The following is a 20,198-nucleotide window of genomic DNA, read 5'->3' as shown; positions in this document are numbered from 1 at the left end:
AATTGACAAAAAGAACCAATAGCCCTGTAAGTCATCTCTCTTTTCTGTTCCTCCCATTATATATCAAGAATGATGGTTGACACTGAGCTTCTGATCCTGACCAAAGACATTGGCATGATATCCTAACTTCAACAAAGTGTGGGTCAAATATCCTCTTAAATATTGTGGTCTTTCACACAATTGAGTTGGATAGCAACATCAGTTGGGCAGATGAATTATTCAGTAACAATGGTAGATGTGGTTAAAGAGATAAATACATTAGCACATTGTTGAGGCTGTGTTCACTGTTCCTACAACATTTAAAATTTATAGAATTTTAAGGTTAGAGTTTCCATTCTGATGTAAAGCACAACACAGCACACCGAAATTACCAACATCAACGCTTTCCGAGCTGAGCACTAAGAATCCAGTTGCTCTGAAGGGTTTCTATTAAAAGAAATGACATTCTCATAGAAAATTATGCATGACATATTGGTACTTCATGCCACAATTCTCTCTCACAAACACAAATTCAAAAGACTGAAACGAGGGGCTGTGGTGCTCCCTCAAGAGGGGGCATTCTTCTTTACCACCCATCAGAACTAACATCCAGCAATGTTAGTGGTTAGCAGAAGTTGTGCAGAATGGATGTGGTGGTGTTCGTTGAGGTGAATGTTAAGATATGACAAAAATAAGGACAGGGATAGATACACAGTGGCAGGGAAATTCATCACCGATTATTATTGGATCTTATTTTGCCAAATTCAGGAAGACAATCCATGATGGAATCCAAATTAATGTCAAAAACCTTAATTCCATTATATGACTTGTTAAATAGGCATGGACAATTCAACTAAATAAAACTATTTGGGGAAGACCTATAACCTAAAAGTTATATAACAAAGAAACAGCATAGTCTTTCTTCTCCCCCACCCCTCTAAATAAACTTTGCCTAAGCTTTCAGTATTAATTCCTGAGGCTGCCAATCTCAAAGTATTTTTTTATATTTGGTTCTGAGAGTGTACTTTACTCCAGTCAGATATGGCAGTCCCGTCTTTCCAAGATCATTTATTAAGCACGAATCCCCACCTGTTGCCTTCTTGCTTTTCCTAGTTTGTATTTTACACAGAAGCAGGCATTACAGATGATTCTTAATTAGAGCTGAACGCATGTTGATGTTATGGCATGGTGAGGGAGGAAATCTTTCCAAGTTTGTGAAAGCAGACTTCAAAGAATCCCACGTTTAATTCCTGAAGGCCAAACAAAGCTAGCTGATTTCCTGTATGGAGGTGAGGGAAGCTTTGTGATAAACAGATGCTTTCATTAGAGAGGATATTTTTTCCAGTCATGGAATATCTCTAAGGTCCTGTTCCATCTATTTGTGGTATTAGACTCTCATACTCACGGTGAAACAGCTCCTTTCCTTCTTTCCTCTCTTGAGGAAAGAGAGTAGACTTCAGTCTAGATGGGTGGGGCACAAATTAAACAAACAAACAAACAAACAAACAAACAAACAAAATAATAAATAAATAAAATTCTCCTCTCCCCAGTCTCTGCTCCAATTGTTTTTAATTGCCATCCATTGACCACAGAACCTTAAAATGTCATTTGGCTTTTAGCCTGATAAATGAACTATAATCTTACCAAGATAAAAGACCTCTAGAGCGTTCCCCAGCCAATGGAAAAATGTTTTTCATGACTTATCTTTTCAAGACTCTTGTGTTTGTTCAAGTATGTTGCTTAAAAAAGAAACTGGAAAGAGAAATATGTTCTTAACTCACTCATCATAGAATATTATATTTATTCTCTTTGTAAAAGGAAGGGACTTTAAAAAGTGCAAAGAAGACTTTGGGTGAGTTATTCCTTGTAGTTACTGTCTAGATTGTGTTGATGAGAGAGATTTTGTTTCTGAGCACTGATACAGATTTTTTGCTAGGGTATTTAGGAGAACAATTAAGAGAGAGAGAGAGAGTATTAGCCCTTGTTAGCACTTACGGCAGCTTCTGCTGTTGGAGCTCTCTGCCTCTTCTCCTGCTGACTCCTGATACTCAGTCTGGACAGCTACAGCAATTTCACCTGGGGAAACCTGATTTCCATGAGTGTGAATCACAGCAGATCAAACTGTATTTTCCCCACTCTGTAGTCACACCCTTAGTCTATGCATCCACTGTAATGGACTGCTGTTCAGGACAGAATGCACTTCACAAGGAATGAGGATGATATGTTCAACAGAAGTGGTAAAAACTGACCAAGGGCACCTTAAACTGAAACCTACAGTACCCAAAACTGTTATTGCAGTGCCCAACTTACTTAAATCATTCTATCAACCTTCTGTGGCAAGCTGAGAGTTTGGGACATGTGTATAGAATTGGTCTCTGGATCCTCCAAAGCTGTTTAACTCTATGACAGGGCATGGAGACGAAAGTCTGAAAGTAAGTTCAAATATAAGCACCAGAGCAAGGAATTTGGAATAGTTGTGGAGCTCCCTGGCAAACTGCACAGCAGAACAATAGAACAGACACTGGAGCAAAATATCCAAAGTTCGCTCTGGCCAGAGTCCTGTTGGCTATGGTATAATGTAATGCTACACCTGTGTAACCCGGCTAATATTATGCCCAGGGAACAAGTATTTGGCAATATGATTGTGCAGTTGGTCACGCGGTTCACATTGCTACCAAGTGTGCAATATGCCTGCAGAAGAGCTTTGTGAATAGCACTAGTAACTTAGCTCAGTTGTAACTACTGTGAGCATAATGTAATGTAGCTGCTCAACAGGATTGCAACTAGTGCCTTAATGCTCAGAGTAAAGGAAATAAGATGAGTCATAGCACCTAGTCCAGCAAGGTGATCCATATGACTTGACAGGCATAACAGAGATGTGTTGGGTCAACTCCTATGAATGGAATACAACAATTGAAGGAGACCTACTTGCTCCAAATTAATAGATGCAAGAGAGAAGGAGGGGTTGTAACATCACTTGTCAGCAATATTATACCATCGTAGAGAGTGAACAAGTACAGAGCATCTGTGGAAGACTTCTGTTAGAAACTCTAGACCTCCTGTTACAAATAATGACTTTCCTTTTGGCTTATATGCATTTGGATTTTCACCCTCTGTTTTAAATATTATTTCAGGGTTTGAATTCATTTTCTCTGTAGATTCTCTGATCCAAAAATCTGATCCAAACTTACCCAGCCTTTCTAACACATTATGTGCACACATTGCCTTAAGCTCCAAGTGTCCGTCATGACTAGAGAAAGGCACTCTTGTTAAGCAAAAGGTAAGGGGAGCATAATTTTCACCATTTTCCATCACCGTTGGCATCTCGGCCCACCTCAATGCCCTCTCCCTGCACCATTCTGAAGTTCTTCCTGTTCTTAAAGACAGAGAGTCAAGAGATGCTGGGCAGAGATTGGAAAAGGTCTTTTTAAGACGATAGTTCTCCCAGTCAATATACCCAGTGGCTGGTCTGGCTGATGTATCCTGTGAACTGCAGTCCCAAAAAGCAACTTATCTTAACATCTGTGCTAGGATAGTACAATAGGGAGAACACAGTGAGAAAGCCCAGTGTCACAAACAAACCAGTCGTCAGAATGGCCAGTCACTGCTCAGTAAAGCTATGGCCAACTCCTTATTTGGATGTCTGAATTGCACTTGTGGACTTTGCTTGTTTGGCATTCAATTAAGCACAGACCACTTCTTTACTGTGTTGAGTCTGTATATGTGTCTATTGTTCTTTTTATTTGTTTCTGTTTTTGCAAAAGGTTATAATTTTTCTGGAAGGCTGTAGTTTACGTTGTACACCTATATAGGAGATTCTCCCTCAGTCCCTCCCTGCCCTTTGACCTGGAAGCACAAAAGCTGAAAGAGATCTATATTTCAATTTTTGACACAGATGGTTATCCATGATTAACAGAGCAGGTTTCCTCAGTATATAGGGCTGGTGCTGGTCTTATGGCTGTGCAACACACAGCTTCCCTCGAAAATGAGACTGAGTAGCGTCCTGCAGGATTGCTTGTTCTTAGTTATTCAGTTTTAACTAGCCTTCCTTCAAGGAGGAGAGAGGACGGATAACATTTCTCATTCTGTAATTGACTCTACATTACAAGGACTACAGAGAGCTGGAAATTGAGTTACTTCTAGCAATCCCTAAATTTATTCCTAAATTTCAAATGTCCTAAGGCAATTTTAATTAACAAAGGCAGGAAGAAAAAGAAAGAAAAAATCAATGAAATGATGCATAAAATCTTAAATTCTATATTTTCGCCATCTTGGTTTATGTATATGTTGATTGGTCTAAACTGTTTGTAAATTTGTAATGCCACCCAGAGTAGACCTTTGGACCAGATGAGCAGGGTAGAAATCTAATAAAATAAATAAATAAAAATAAATGCATACAAATAACTGGTATTTTGGGGGGGAGGGGTAGAATGCTGGCAAATAAGGTGTTTTGAAATGTCAGGCAGGACTGACTCAACAACCACGGCACATGAAAAGCCTCTGCCATGTCTCTGCCTGCCTGTGACTGCAAAGCAAAATGTGGCCATTTAAAGGCAAATTTACATGATTCGTTGGCAGTGTTTGACACACAGGTGCCAGCATTTCTACTCCTTGATATTCTGGCTCAGGATATAGCAGTCCTAAACCACTATGTGGTGTGGCATCCAACTCATTTTCTAAGGGGTTTTCAGTCAAGCAACAACCATCAGCTAGCTGACAGAACCACGCAAAGTGTCCTTTCTTACATATCCGGCCTCTGTTATCAGACCAGGTCAGGTCAGGTTTGGTTTAGTTTTTTCTGACCCACAGGATCAGAAGTTGGATGATGCCTACCATTTTTGGAGTTCCCGTGTTTCAAGACAATATGCTGCCTTGTTTCTCAGGGCCAAACGACACACTATATCCACATATGGTTTCTTTTTGTTTACATTATATATTCTTTCACAGATAGCCATTTTGGGACAGATCTGGATACGTGTGCCTGTCACTATAATCCTCAGTCAGATCAGCCCCTCCCTCCTTTTATTTGTTGGGATGAAAAATGCTCTTTATAGCTCCAGTGGCAGCCTTTTTCCACAAGTTAATGGCAGGTGTGAAGGGCAGGGGGAAAACTAGGTATGTCAATCTTGGTGTATTTTGTTTTCACAAGTAAAAATGAAAAAAAAAACATTCAATAAGTTTCTTGTTGAGACTTTTAGAATAATTGGGTTTTTACCACACTTTTGACATATTTGTTTTTGATGCAAAAAAAAAAATCTATCAAAAACCATGTCTTCTGCATAAAATATTTGGGGTTTTTAATGTACAGCAATTTTTTTGGGGGGGAAAACACACAGTATTTTTTTAGAAGTAAAGTTTTAGTTGATGGTGTTTGTAGAAAATAAAGGAAGAGAAAATTACAAGGAGTTGACACTTCCCCATTCCTCCCAGTGTCAGGAAATCAAGAACTGCACTCATTCGTTTGTTAATAGTTTCACACACTATGAAATGGGTAAACTTGTAAGACAAATAAACAACAACAAATGTGACTTTTCTTTTTTATCCTTTCTGGTTAGAGCATCATCTAACCCCTTTCTTATGTATATTTGCAGAGCTTGGACAAGTCACTTTTCTAGACTACAACTCCCCAATCTTCTAGCCCACACAACCACTATAAAAATAACTTTTCCAAGTGCTGCATATTTATTGACAAGAAACTTAGAATGGGTCCAAGAGGACTCTCCCCTAAGGAAGAGTGTTGAAGACAGCAAAACTGAAGCCCAATGTTTCCTCATCTATGCAGAATGAAGTTGGTCTTATTCATAAATATACATGTGTTGGATTATAACTGTCATCTGACCTCTTCCTCCTATTTACTCTTACTTATTTTTGTCCCACAATTTTGTTTGGAAAAGAAACAGGATGAATTCTTCACTACCTATGTGAAGCCCCATTCAGGTATACGTGGCCTGAAATTCAGATTCAATCCTAACTTCACCTATGCAAAATTATAAAAAATAAGAGTGTTTTCCTTAATTTGGATCAGAGCAATGAACTTTGATTTGCTTGATTTATCCTTTTCTTAGGAAGGAAAGAATACTTTCCCTCCACACTCCTATTTGTGTGACCTCAAATAAAAGCCAAACTTATTTTTGTTATTTCGTACTATTCACCAATTTTCTCGGTAAAGTCATGTAGAATTGTGTTCTTTAGCATCAGAAGTATTGTTATAATGAAAGAAAGGGTTGTTCTTGTGATGGCATCTTAGATTGTCCTCTTATGCGTATTTAACAGTAGGTTTGTCAGGTTTCAAGAAAACTGATTCCCAAGCAATATTCACAAGCAGAGGAAGGACGTAGGTATGTATGCAAACAAATTTGGTTTTTAATAACTGCAGATATGTTGGTTTGGAGAAACAGATGCCTGTTTCATAGAGGAAGCGAGCTAGGAGTGCAAGGATGGAGGCTCAAGAAAATAGTTTCCTTGTAAGACTCCATCAATGTATTGTTCAATTGGACATTCCTTATATTAAATTCAAGTGGTTCTTTCAGTTGCCAATATTTGGCTGGCTCACTGGTAGGAATGAGAGATGTTGATGAAATTTCAAAATAGATTATAGGGAAGGAAGTCTCTATTTATTTTCAGGTTAAAACCTGAAAAGCAGCATGTGCAATGAAATGGATATCTCCCCACCCCACCCCCGCCACCTTGATGGAGTTTAATAATACTTCAAACATCACACATAAAATATGCTTGTCCTCAACAACAACAAAAATTTCAGGGCAGAAAAGCAATTGTCTCCAATAGGTTAGTTATTTTTATGTTTCTGTCCAAGTGAGGGAAATGAAAAATTGAAATCAGTAGGTGGGATCAACAGGGAATGTCTCCTGCATAAATCACATTCAAGTGTTCTATCTAGTAAATCTCCTATTATTTGCTACAAAGGTTGGCAAATGAGTATACAGTATTGCATTTACTGCAACAGAACATATGGGAAATTAGATGTCTATTTCGAACAGGAAAAAGACATGTAACATTTAAAGATGAGAATGGAATTTGTCTGAATACCCGCTCACTACGTTCTCTTTGAAGCACTTGAAGTGAATGTGTATCCCGGATCTTCACCACCTTGAAATGCTATGTGTCATACTTCACACACACACATGCCTGATGGTGTTGCAGGACCCCATCCAGTTCATCATCCTACCTACAGATGCTTATAGCCAGCAATGGCTGTTGCCCATGAGGACTGGTAGAACAGAATGGCAAGTAGAAGATGAGGTCAAAGTCAACAGTAGGCAACTTCTTCACATTTCATATGTGTCTCAACTAAACTACAATCTCCACCCTGTCATGTTTCATGCTCTGATGAAGAGAAAATGGTGACCTCTATTAATATTTCTACCTACTTCTGTCCTCCAGTTGAGGTACTATTATTACCTACCACAAAGACAAGCTTCAGATATAATATAAGGAGGGAGCACACAGCTAATGATACTCCAAGGATTGTTGGAAGGTTGGGGGTTGGGGACAATCCACATATTTGGTTGTGGGCAGTTTCTTTATATATATAATGAATCTATATATCTATCTACAGTATATCTATATCTGCATCTTATTAAGCCACTTCATGATTTTGGAAAATCAAACTGGAAAGAGCCTTGAGATTCTGAAGTGACCTATGCCATCTTCTAGTGCAGGGGTGTCAAACACAAGGCCCGCGGGCCAAATCCGGCCCACCAGACCTCGTCTGATGGCCCGCGGAGCCGCCGCCAGCCTTGCAGTCTCCCCTTTTTTTTTCAATGAATTTACTCCGTGCCTGCACAGAGTACAGTGGTGCCCCACACAGCGAGGTTAATCCGTTCCGGATTAACCTTCGCTGTGGGAAACATCACACTATGGAACACAAAAAGGCATTGGAACGCATTAAACAGCGTTTAATGCGTTCCAATGCCATAGAATACTCACCGTTGTGTGATGTTTCCCAGGGGCCGGCAGCCATTTTCGCGCCCTCCCCTCGCACAACAAGGGCACCAAAATGGCTGCCATCAGCTGTCCGGCGGGTCCAAAATGGCCGCCGGAACAGCCGAAAGGGGTTGCGCGCAGCCATTTCGGGGCTTCCGCAGCGTTTTCGCGCGCTCCCCTTGCTTACCAAGGGCGCGAAAACGCTGCGCCCCGGCCCCTTTCGGCTGTTCTGGTGGCCATTTTGAAGCCGCGGAACAGCTGATTGTCGGGTCACAAAGCGAAGGTCGGTAAGACCTACAGATACAACCGGCCCTTTGATGGGGACCAAACTTTTGATGTGGCCCCCGATGAATTTGAGTTTGACACCCCTGTTCTAGTGGTAGCATCCCTTTCCTTTCTGCGTAGGACAAATAGGACAAGCCCTACACGAAATAATATGTGGGTGAAAATCTGACATCAGTAATGACATCACAGAGAAACCAGTTTCAGGACACTTCCAGAAAGTTCAGTTACAGATCTTAAAGTATCTATTGTAGAACAAAGGAATTACAAAAGGAGACTCAAGAAGGAGACAGAGGAAACTTGCTACAAAAATAAGTTTCAGTGCATCCATAAGGGCCTCAACGGAGATCAAGGGTTTATCCCCTTCAACAATACTGGTGTTAGGGGTGACAAACCTCAGTGTAGTTCAAAATCCATGTAAAACTCTTATGCTCCCGAAACATAAACAGTTGATATGTTTGTGAGTGTGTGTGCAAACCAGTTCTGTCTATGATGGTTCTCTTTCATAGTGTTGATAATCCTTTCCATACAGTACCATACATTCTTAAAGGACCCTCATCCAGAGGCTGAATTAGAGATGTTGTGTTAGGGGGCAAGTAGACCACTTCAGCATCTTTGGTGTCGAACTCGTGGGGTTTTGGATGGCCAAGAGCACAATATTTATTGAATCTTGATTTATTTATTGCATATTCATTCATTCATTTACTGAAAAAATCTCTATATAGCCAAAACGGTGCTGCTCAGACCTGTGCAATGCACAGGAGAGGTATAATAATAACCATCTTTCTATATTATTTTCTGGGTATAAAATATTTATTGCCCTTGACAGGGTCTGACCTTGTCCCAGAAACAACTCTTAGCATTCCTGTGGCAACTATGTTTGCCCAGCTTATTACCCTGGCTGGGATCCATTAATCAACAGCTTGATGGTCCATTCCTACGTTAGTGAACCATTGTCATATGGTATCTTACCTGTATCCTCCTCCAGACACAATTTCAACACCATGAAATAAATATAACAGGCTTGCATTTGTACTCCCTCTGTCTGAAGAAGTGGACTTTGATCTACAAAACTCCATACTGACATAAGTCCAGAGTTAAAGCACTACAATATTTCGTGCCCCCCTCCCCCATGTTTTCTTTCGCCAACATGCAATGCAGGTAGTCAGTTTCAATTCGCACCCTAGACAGCTGGTCCCCGAGGATGCAACTGAAACCAAAAGCATGACAAGGCTGGGGAAAAAAAAACTGCTGCAGACTCTTTATTTTAAGAACTATCTGAAGGGTTAGAAAAGGATGAGAAGCAATACTTCAAGATGAAACATGTTTTCAAAACAAACTGTCTTCAGGAAGAAGGACATCTTGTGATTTGGAACATAGTGAAAAATGAACCTGAGCCACAACTGGGGCTCATGATGGAGGTTAACACAGAGATTTTTAAGGAAAAGAAAGAAAAGAATAAAATAAAATAAGAAGTTTTCGTATTCTAAGAAATCTACCGGTAAGACCTGCACGTGTTTGCCTATTTTATCCTAACACAAATGGCTTGTCTTGTGCTTCGGCAATTCCCTCATCCATTTTTAGCATCTCATCTTCCACTAATTTAGTTCATTGCCATTTTTATAATTATTGTTAAAGTTCTCATTAAATGCTGAGATTTTCATGGCTATTTTTATGCTGGACAAAAGTATTTCCTAATTCCCTATTACCAGAGCTCTCTCTTTTGCTGACATCATTTTAAAAAGAACAGAAGTGAAAAAGTAGACTTGGATCGTTTGGATGGCATTTTACAAGCACATCTAGACTTAATTTTCTTTTTGTCAACGTAATCATATTTAAAGCATAAATAGGAAGCAGCACCTCAATTTCTCAGGGCTCTTATATCTCATTTAAAATGAATACAAAACAGGATTAGGGTACCACCCTATATAAATTTATTTTAAAGTAAATTTTATTAAACTTAATTCTAGGCAGAATACAGAAGATACTTCTAGGCAGAATACAGAATATAGTGCCATTAGACACAGCATGAAAAGCACAGTATATAGAAAAAGAAAAATATCAGAAATCTCCTTCCAGTTCAGGTGGTGCAACCCGGAGTAAACAGAGTGGAGTATACCACTTCCGGGGCAGAATGCTAATTTTGAATGTTCCCTCCATTTAAACTCCAAATCTCTGCAAGTAAAATAAGCACATTCATGGATATGGGAGAAGTTACTTTTTCAGATTAAAATCCCCAAACTTCATAACCAGTATGTTCTGGGAATTAGGCAGTTTGTAGTCTGAAAAGTAACTTTCCCCATTTCTGCATATTCAGCCATGTGCATTTAAGTGAAAGTTTGTAATGTTGTGGTTTCATACCAATGACTTCATGGCCTGGCATGATCTTTCAGCCCATAAAGGGTCAGAAATGAAAGCAAGAGGAAGAAGAAAGGAATGAAAGAAGAACTTAATGGGGATCTCTCCTGAACTGAGAAAGAGATCCATCTTGTCCAGTATGCCACACTGTTTGAATCTGGGAAATTTACAGGCACAACAGGAACACAACAGATGTGCACATACACACATACAAATATATCCCTGATATTTAATTATGCTTCACAGAAAGCTGGAAGATGCTGCCGGCCTCCGGAAAAAGAATGCCTTTGCTAGAAGTGGGCAGCTGATTTGGAATTAATTTTAGAGAGCCATTTCAGTAATTCAGATTGATTAAAGATGCACCCAAGAATAACACTTTCATTATGAAACCTCCTGAGTAAAATTTAAATGATGCTAAATTAAAAACACCCTCTGTTAAATCAGAACCTGATGAGCACAACAGTGCTAGGAAATATGCAAGATTGGTATACTTTGATTGGTTTATCTTGTTCACCACTTTGTTTTCTTCTGTCTCCAAAGATTCAGGCAGGAGATTGTATTGCTACATGCCTTCCATTATCATTTAGCACTGATGGATTCCAGAGCATACTTACCAGTTTCTGGTTCTCTTTGGAAGGAATTCATTGAAGGCCTGTGACATTTTATTTACAAATGCATATGCTAAGCAGAGGCCGAGATTCATTTTATGCACTTGAACAGGTTGGCCAAAATCTTTTGCCCCTGCCCCCACAATAAGCTCTTCAGGGACACAGCCACCAAACTCTCATCTCTTTGTATGTCTCAGGCTGCGGTTATACTAGAGAAATGCCCCCCTTTTTCATCATGTCTTTTGCTTCCTGTATAGTCACATGTTGTGGTCATGTGGCATATATCCTGGGATAGTGACCTGTACATATTTTTAACTCTTCCATCCTTTTAAAAGAGTAAATAAGATATGGTACATTTGTCTACATCCCTCAAGTAGGACATATCCCCTTCCTTTTCTGTGCATTTCTCTGCCCCCCCTCTTTAAAAAAATGTTTGGGTACGACAATATGTTGGTAAATCGCCCATGCTGCAAGAATACCTCAAAAGTTTGTTGTCTTCTTAGCACCATCTGACAGAAGCATGCTATGGGTGACAAGCTAAGAAAAGCCTACTAGAATCCTTCAAGCCATATTTGACAGAAGCATACCAACACACCAATATCCCCATTTGAAAATTAATATATATAAAGAAGTAAACAGCGGGGGCGGGGGAGGTGGGACTGCATGCCATATGTAAAAGAAATGAATCTATTTAGTAGTACTCAGTCAGTGGAATGTGTGTTGTGCCGTGCAATGATGTGGAACAAATATAGTAATAGCCTCCCAGAGGGCTGGATTTGATGTGGAGATAGCGCAGAGAGGAAACAAAAGAATCAATAATGGCCTTGTGTCTTCTGAACACCCCCCATCCCCAAGAAAGAGCCAAAATTCACTCAGAAACATTTTGCTGGTGTGACCACAGCCTCAGCCAAACTGTTAGTTGCCCATCTATTGCTTTTTCCACACAAGCCTGGCGTGATTACTGCACCCTCAAATAAGGTGGAAAAAAAAAACACAACAATTTGACCTCTCTTTGCTGGGTCTGTACCACAAAGTAATTGGTCAAGTATAGCATTCTCACGACACCCAAACCCCTCTAATCTGCCAAAACAGGGGTTATTTGCTGTTGTAGTCAGTGTGTTTAAGGCAATCAGTTGTCCAGACCCTAATATCCAAATCACAGAATCAAGAGTTGAAAGATAACTTGGAGACCATTCAGCCTGGAGACGCCCCCTGAAAAATGACACTATCTGTTAAATGTGCATTTTCTGGATAAAATGCTGCAAATGTTACATGTAGGCCTTTGTTTCTGGGAAATGGACAGGATCTGAATGTCTTCAAATCAAGTGTCCATTTGACCCAGTCTCACAGACTTTGCACCTGTGAATTTTAACACCTCAAGGGGCCCAGAATACATCAACCAGAAGCTGGACCTTCTCTGATGTGGTTTGCGGAATGCTCTGCTGCAGAAGCTATGCCAGATGCTGTCTGTCAAAATCTTTAAAAAACAATTAAAACAACACTTCTTAAGGAGGCCTTTGGGAAGATTCTCCCCAGCTGACTAAGTCAGTGGCGGAAGAAGAAGAGATACTCCATACACCAAGTAACAATTTTTTGCCACTTGTTTTGTTGACTTATTGGAGAGCAGAATTAGTATATAATAAACTTGTTTTCTATAAATTATGCTTATACTTGTTGTACACTGCTCAGAACAGCAATTTGCTAGACGGGTGGTACAGAAACTGAATAAACAAACAGACAAATAAATAAATAAGAATCAAGTGTTAGGTTCATATGTCTTAGTCTGTTATCTGGTCTAGAGGCATTGTTGAGGTAATTTATTTAATTAGAGATCTCAGTCTTTCACACAAACACTTTGCGTAAACAGCTCACGCGTTTCCAGTCATGTCAATTCATGTTTCTTGCTGAAATAGTCCAAGTTGGAAACCTTGAGCTGTTTACACTAATTTATTTAAGTTTAGCTGTTAACTTTACATGCTGCCTTTTTCCTAATTGAAGGACCAAAGGTGGCTAAACATTAAAGCATAATTAATAATAGTAATATTTCATTAAAAGGCTTGTAGCTATTGTTATGTTCTGTCACCTTCTACTTATGGCAACCATATGAATGACCAGTCTCCAAAATATCAAGTTCTCTATAGCCCGGCCCAGCTCTTGCACACTCGAGCCTATGGCTTCATTTAGGGAGTCAATTCCTAATTTGGTCTTCTTTTCCTGTTGCATTCAACGTTTCCCAGCATAATTGTGTTTTCCATAAAGTTTTGCCTTCTCATGATGTGCTTGACATACATTTACTACAAATGTCAAAATATATGGACAAGACAGTACATTTACTTTAGAATCTCCCACTGTTTCCTAATCCCACATCAACATAGTAACTGTATGTAACCATGTAGCATGTGAGAGGCTTGGATTACAATCCTATACAGGTTTACCCATAATTATATCCCATTAAGTTGATCAGTGTTTAATTCTGGGCAGATATGCATAGGATTGTGATGTGTGCAACTGTCCTGAAGTTGAACTGGAACTGTTTCATACTTTCTTAAATATAAGGTTATCACTCACTTACTTCATTATCTTAAAAGAGCACATTTATTGACATTTTAATTACCTACTTTTAAAAATGTAATTGATCAATTACAGAAGTTTTACTGCCAGATTATCTATTATCATTTTTTGCTTTTGTACAGCATTTAATGAGAATGATGACAACAATCACTTTAAATGACCCCATAGCTGTACTTGAAAGCCAGTGTTTTCCCATCATGCAGTAACATTAAGCTTCTCTTGAACAAAACCACTCTGTTATTCCAGTTTGATACTCACTATGTTTAAAAATAAACTAAACAGTGTCCCAGACTGAGATTATAGCTTAGCAGAGATTTAGAAGATATGGCTAAGATTTCCAAACTTCTGTGACAAATGGATTTACATGTGTCTTTGAGAACAACTGCCATGTTTGATGTTTTTGATCTTTTGCTATAAATAAATGTTGTGTAATACATATGTTATTTTTGTAAGGCTGAAACAATCTGAAGCCAACTTAATAAAGACTGGTTGTTTTATCTTATTCCCTTCCAAAATCATTTAGAATACACAAAGTGCTTCACAGTATTATGCTAAGAACCGTGTGATATTGCACACTGGTTGTGGCATTAGACCCACATTCTAAACCCACAGTATTATCAATTGAATCCAAACTCTTCTCTTTCTAAAGTTAGCTATAGCTGGTTGGTCAGATTATTATATTTTAACATTCTGATGCTGTTGAGACTAAAACCGACAGAAGGTGCAGAACCTGCAACATGAGCCAGCCACTGCATCAGCTTTCAGTTCTAAGCTACGGCTTAGAAACCTTTCCTTCTTTTGGTCTACAGCTCCTAGGACTTCCCAGGCAGTATCATCACTGTTCTTACTAGCTCAGGGATTTCTGGGCAGTGTAGTCCAAAAAAAAAAAAGAAAAAAAGAAAAAAAGAAAAGAAAAAAAAAGAAAAGAAAAGAAAAGAAAATAGTTCCACGACTTTCCAAATTAAAAAAATGGGATTATAGGAAACCTAACCAGATCCACTTGTCAATACTGTAATGTTATACCAGAGTGAGTCAAGCTATACTATCTGCAGCCTGACCATTTATTTTTATATATTTATTTAATTTTATGCTGCAGTGCTTAGTGGTGACTCACTGCTCTGGGTGGTGTACAAGGAGAACATAATACCACAATAAACAATACAATAGCAACACAAACTTAATAACACAATGCTGTTCAGATATTTTGAGCTATCAGTTCCCATAATTCATGCCACTGGAGCCATGAAGGGCATCAATTGAGAAAGGCCAACCTGTCTTGATTCCAGGTCCTGCTTGCCTTTCATGGTTGTCTGAATAAGTAGAGATGTGCTTTTCCTACCTTTGCCTCCAACTTGACAAGTTTTCTTAATGCAATCATCATATTCATCTGGATCTTAATTTTAATAGAATTCATGAATGTTGCTTCAAAACCTACATCTGTATTCAATTTAAGCAAACTCCAGATTCCATAATAATTTCCATAATTCCAAATTCCATAATAATTTCCCCAAATGTACCAAAACATAATGATAAGCATCTTGATTAAGAGTTGCCATTTGCAAAGCTTAAAGTCAGTACACACCACAGAACCTCATGGGACATTCAGAAAAATCTTACGCAACAAGTCAGCTGAACAGCCCCAGTGACAGATGAGAAGGAAGCACAGAAGCTTAAAGGAGGTATATACACAGTGTAGGATTCTGCTTTCAGCATGCTATTAGCTCTTGTTATTACTCTGTATCAAAGGAGTGTTAAAAGATGTCAAAAATTAAGATTATATATACTGATTGCTACGGCAGTTACTTTTGTTTAAGATCATTACAGACAAATAATAACAGATATGTCGACATTAATCTCTTTGTGAGGACAGCCATTTGAGGAAAACTCAAACAGAACCCGGTTAAATGTTCATTATCACATTTTACAGTCTCCAATGTTTTAGCCTCATAAGGCAGTTTTAAGCATCCCCATTATAATTTCTATGATTATCCTATCTGAGAAACCTTAGAGTACTCAAAAATATTCAAGTCTGGACTATCCAAACCTATTATTCTATTATTCCATTATCGTTATAAGCAGAATGGGGTGGGAGGCTGTGCTCTATACAAGAGACTGCTTCATTCAGCCAAACAGGGAGTTAATGGTGCCATGGAATCCTTCCTTGTATGTTTTGACAATAAGGCATGTTTTATTTCAACAGATATTGTCACTGAAAATGCAGAAAACAGCAGCAAAGTTCCCACAAGAAATACTAGCTGTTTTTCCTACTTCCTTGAGGTTCTATTTCTTAACTTTTCACAATAACCAACCTTTAAACAACCTGGTATCCTGGTGCCCTTGCGATGTGTTGGACTAAAACTTCCATAATCCCTAGCCAGCTAATGACCATGCTGGCTGGCGATGATGGGAAATGTAGTTCAGCAAATCTGGACATCAACATCTACATAACACCTGAGGACAGGCTGTTGGATCCTGACTTCATAGCAACATTTTCAGGAACTCCCACACACCCCTAAAACTAATATGGAATGTATATAAGAGAAAACACCAGGTACACTGGAAGTCAGCATTCGCTCTGTTATAAAAAGGCTTGCCCCCATTTCCTGCATTTGTAGGGGTTTTAAAGCTGCTCCCTTCTCTTTGTGTTGGGAAACCATTGCCAATAAAGGTGACATCTGTGTAATATTACTAAATTTTGCAGTAATCATCATTTGCTTTTCAAAATGTTTTAAACTGTTGCTTGAATATAAGTAGTCAAGAGGATCAATCTTTTTGGCATCACATCTTTCAAAACGCCTTATCCATTGACTCCAGTTTCTGAAAGTATCTAGCAAGTTTTGATGTATTCCTGCTAAACGAAGCCAAAAGCACAGTTGAGACATATTCTAGCATATCATTCAAGCTAAGAGCCTCTGTTTTGGTCCTTGTGGCAATGCTCCAAATGTTCCAAATCTGATTGAAAAAACATTGATGTTGGTAAGGAGATGACCATTCACTCAGGCAGATCTCATCATCTGCATTAATGGTTCACTTTTTGATGCTTCCCAGAAAATAACAAACCCAAAATCACAGCTGTTTGCCTTTTTAAGGGATACATGATTATTTTAATAGATTCAATCTATGATAAATTGCATGTTCATGCTCAGTGTGAATGCATTTAAGAAGAACACCACTATACAAAAATCAGGCATCTTGCAAGTCACTACTATATGCTTAAAATTAAAGTGTAACTCAAGTACCTAGGTAGAAATGTACTTATTTGACTGAAAACTGTTCCTATTGCTACTCTTGTAAACAAAAATCTAAAGTTATATGTACAGATCACAGAAGGACAGACTTTTAAAAAAGAGCTGGTGTAGAAGCAGCTCTAATTTTATGTCAGAGATAACAAAAATGCTTTTCTCTTGACAAACCCTCCAGTTCCTAGTAATCAAATTCCTGGTAGAAAATGTGAATTGCAAAAAAGCAGGTTATTTAATAAAATCCATGGAAGTCTGAATATGTCTCAAGGGCTACGTGTTCAATGTTATTGATTTGGTCAGTGGTTCTTAGTCTTTGGTCCTGCAGGTATTCTGGATTTCTGATGCCAGAATCTCTGACCATTGTTCTGTTTGGGCTCCTCAGATGCATTTAGGCCTTCTGAGTATTGAAGTCCAAAACAGCTGGACAGCCAAAGATAGACAATTGCAGGAGATTACAATATTTGCATCTGCCATTATTATCTGGATGCAAGCATCACAATCCAACAACATGTTTAACACAATCAAGGTCATTAATCTCAGTGAGGTGAAGCATGCATATTTTTCTGGGGTGTTTTGGTTATTCTGTTACAGTGGCCAGACATGTCCTTTACTGGTCCATTTGCTCTTTTGCAAGTACAAAACAAGACACTTTCCTGTTAATTATTCAATCCTATTTTCTAAAATCTTGCAGGGTTTCCCTATTTTGTTTCCAGTGCCTACTCAACTTCAATCAGCAAGCAAAGGAACAATTCAAGGATGCAAGGAACCAAGACAGCTAAAAAAAAGTTATTGCTATTGTTAGTAATATAGGTGTTGCAATACTTGTAATTTGATTTTGCATAAAGTCCTTTGTACTCTGTTGTTCTGCCCCTTCTCCATTCTGTACCTTCTGTTGGGATCAAACCATATACTTTCATATTGATTTCTATTTGGATTTGCCACATTTTTAATGACTGCCAAGGGCAATGTGAAAACAATTCAGATAATACTCTTGTAGAAGTGGAATCTTAGAATAAATACTAAATGAAGAGTTTTATAGTTCTGGGTTCCTTATATGAAAACAGAACACAAATGGTTTGTATGCAGTCTCGGGCTAAAATGCAAATAATTGATTTTCCGCAGGTTTATGAACCAATTATCACAGTTACAAGATAACCACGACATTTTTGCTTGGAGATATGAAACTCCACTAGAAGTGATGTATAAAATGACCATGAAACTCATACAAACATACATTAAAAACCTCAGCTACTAAACCTTTTGCCAGACACACACAGAGAGAAGTAATCTCAGAATGTTACTGAATCCCACAAACCAGCATACTTGACCTTTGATCAGGAAATAGAAGTGCAGCACTTACCCAAGGGTTGTCATGGTGACGATAGTGTACCAAAATGAAGCTGGGATGCTGGTGAATTTGCTGGATGCAGATCCCTTCTCTGCATAAAACATCACAGTAGCAAAGATGATGATTGCCATGGTGAGTGAAAAGAGAAGAAAACCAAGCTCAGAGGCACAGCTTTTCAGTGTGTACCCCAAGATTCGCAAGCCTTGGGAATGACGAGAGAATTTGAAAATCCGGAACACCCTGAAAACCCTCAGAGTCACAAAAGCTCCACTGACATCTTCATTGTCTGTCATCACCAATCCAATATAGTAGGGCATAATGGCCACCACATCGATGATGCTCATCACACTCCGGATGAATCTGTAGCGACTAGGGGCTGCAAACAGTCGCATCAGGTACTCAACTGTGAAAATCATAACGCAAGCTGTGTCCAAGCAGAAAAAAGCCATTTCATATCTTTCCCCGCAGGGCAGTTCCTTGCTCCCAGGCATTGTCCCACAGGGTACAGTCTCCACCACATTGGTGATCACAGAGACGGCAATAAAGAAGCCAGTGACATAGTAAAAGACTAAGGCTAAAGTGCTGGTATGGGGGTTCTCAAAGGCTCGCCACATGGTCTGCCGGAAGCTCAGGGCGGGCATGGACTCTTGGTTGTTCTCAGAGTCACTGTCATCCATCAACCGCTCAGCATTTTCCCGCTTCCTATCTTTGTACTCTTCATAGCAGCAGTCCCCAATGATGTCAGGTAGAATCCCATAAAAGGCAAGTTCCTCGTCGTATGCTGAGATACACTCGTACCGTGGGTAGTGCAGCTTGCCAGTCCTGTAAAAGTTTAAGATGCATCTAAAGACATCAGGATCCCGGTCAAAAAAATATTCCTTGGTGTCTTCATTGAAGAAGAATTCTTTTTCTGTGCTGCCAAGCAGAGTGTCAGGGTACCTCTCCAGGGTAGTCCTCCATGTCTGGAAGCGCCTGCCACTCACATTCAGAACTACCAGCTCATCTTGCCGCTTGTTTTTATCCGAGGGGGCCAGGGGCATAGGACAGTTGGCTACTGGCATCCATCCTATGGCCGCTGCTCTGGCAAAAGGCAGCCATGCTGCTACACCTGCTGCCATGATGGATCGGGGCTCAAGACCAAAGAAGGCGGTTCTTCTAAACACCACTTGATTTCAGTTCAGTTCCATCTGAAACATTGGATTAAACACAAAGTGAGTGGCTATTTTACTTTTGCTGATATTATAAGTAAAGCAACATTTGATGGGGGTGGGAACATCAAGATTTGAAATAAATAAATGCAATAGCTCCATATCACCAAAATATGTGAGTTTAATTGCACATTAGTTCTACTTCACAATACATATTAAAATGGACCCTTAACTTGGAGGGAACCGAGTGACTAATTCTGTGGATCTCTACTCTATCTCTACAATACACATCAAGAATTACTGTATGCAGTCATTTCCACTTAGTTGGTCCATTAGATTGTCTGTAATAGTGCAAAGAAAGGAAAAGAGTTATGTAGGCAGTAAGTAAGGCAGGGATAGCTATACCTTTTCCACAATTGCAGTTCACTGTCAAACCTTGATAGTCAAACTTGTATCATATTCCTCTTTAGAAGCATGGTTGTTTAAAAATGCACATAATTAACATGGGTATGTTATGACATTATTGTAAGTAGATTTTTTGAATAGCAAATCAGTCCTCATTAAAAGCGTTTAAAAGTAGCACCAACATTCTAATTTAAATTTGCTTCCTTAGACACAAGCTTAGTTGATCATTTGCCATATGTAAGCTAGGTGCCCTAATCAAGAAACACAGTAGCAAGATATCATATGACCTGGAATTCAACTTTCACCAAGTTAA

The 20,198-nt window shown here is 39.1% G+C and overlaps 1 protein-coding gene across 3 annotated transcripts in view; it reads right to left on the bottom strand.

Moving 5' to 3' along the window:
- The window catches only part of KCND3 (potassium voltage-gated channel subfamily D member 3), a 358,484-nt gene that overhangs the window by 321,880 nt on the left and 16,406 nt on the right, over positions 1-20,198 (bottom strand). For all 3 annotated transcript variants that reach the window (XM_078393374.1, XM_020780620.3, XM_078393375.1), the window contains exon 2: positions 18,345-19,519. In XM_078393374.1, coding sequence (XP_078249500.1) covers positions 18,345-19,450 — 1,106 coding nt within the window. In that variant the 5' untranslated portion in view covers positions 19,451-19,519. The remainder of the gene's footprint in view (positions 1-18,344; positions 19,520-20,198) is intronic.

The sequence above is a fragment of the Pogona vitticeps genome, chromosome 4 (genome assembly GCF_051106095.1).
Source record: "Pogona vitticeps strain Pit_001003342236 chromosome 4, PviZW2.1, whole genome shotgun sequence".
Classification (NCBI taxonomy): Eukaryota; Metazoa; Chordata; class Lepidosauria; order Squamata; family Agamidae; genus Pogona; species Pogona vitticeps.
The sequence above is the reverse complement of the archived record's forward strand: the minus strand, read 5'-3'. Positions and strand labels throughout refer to the sequence as shown.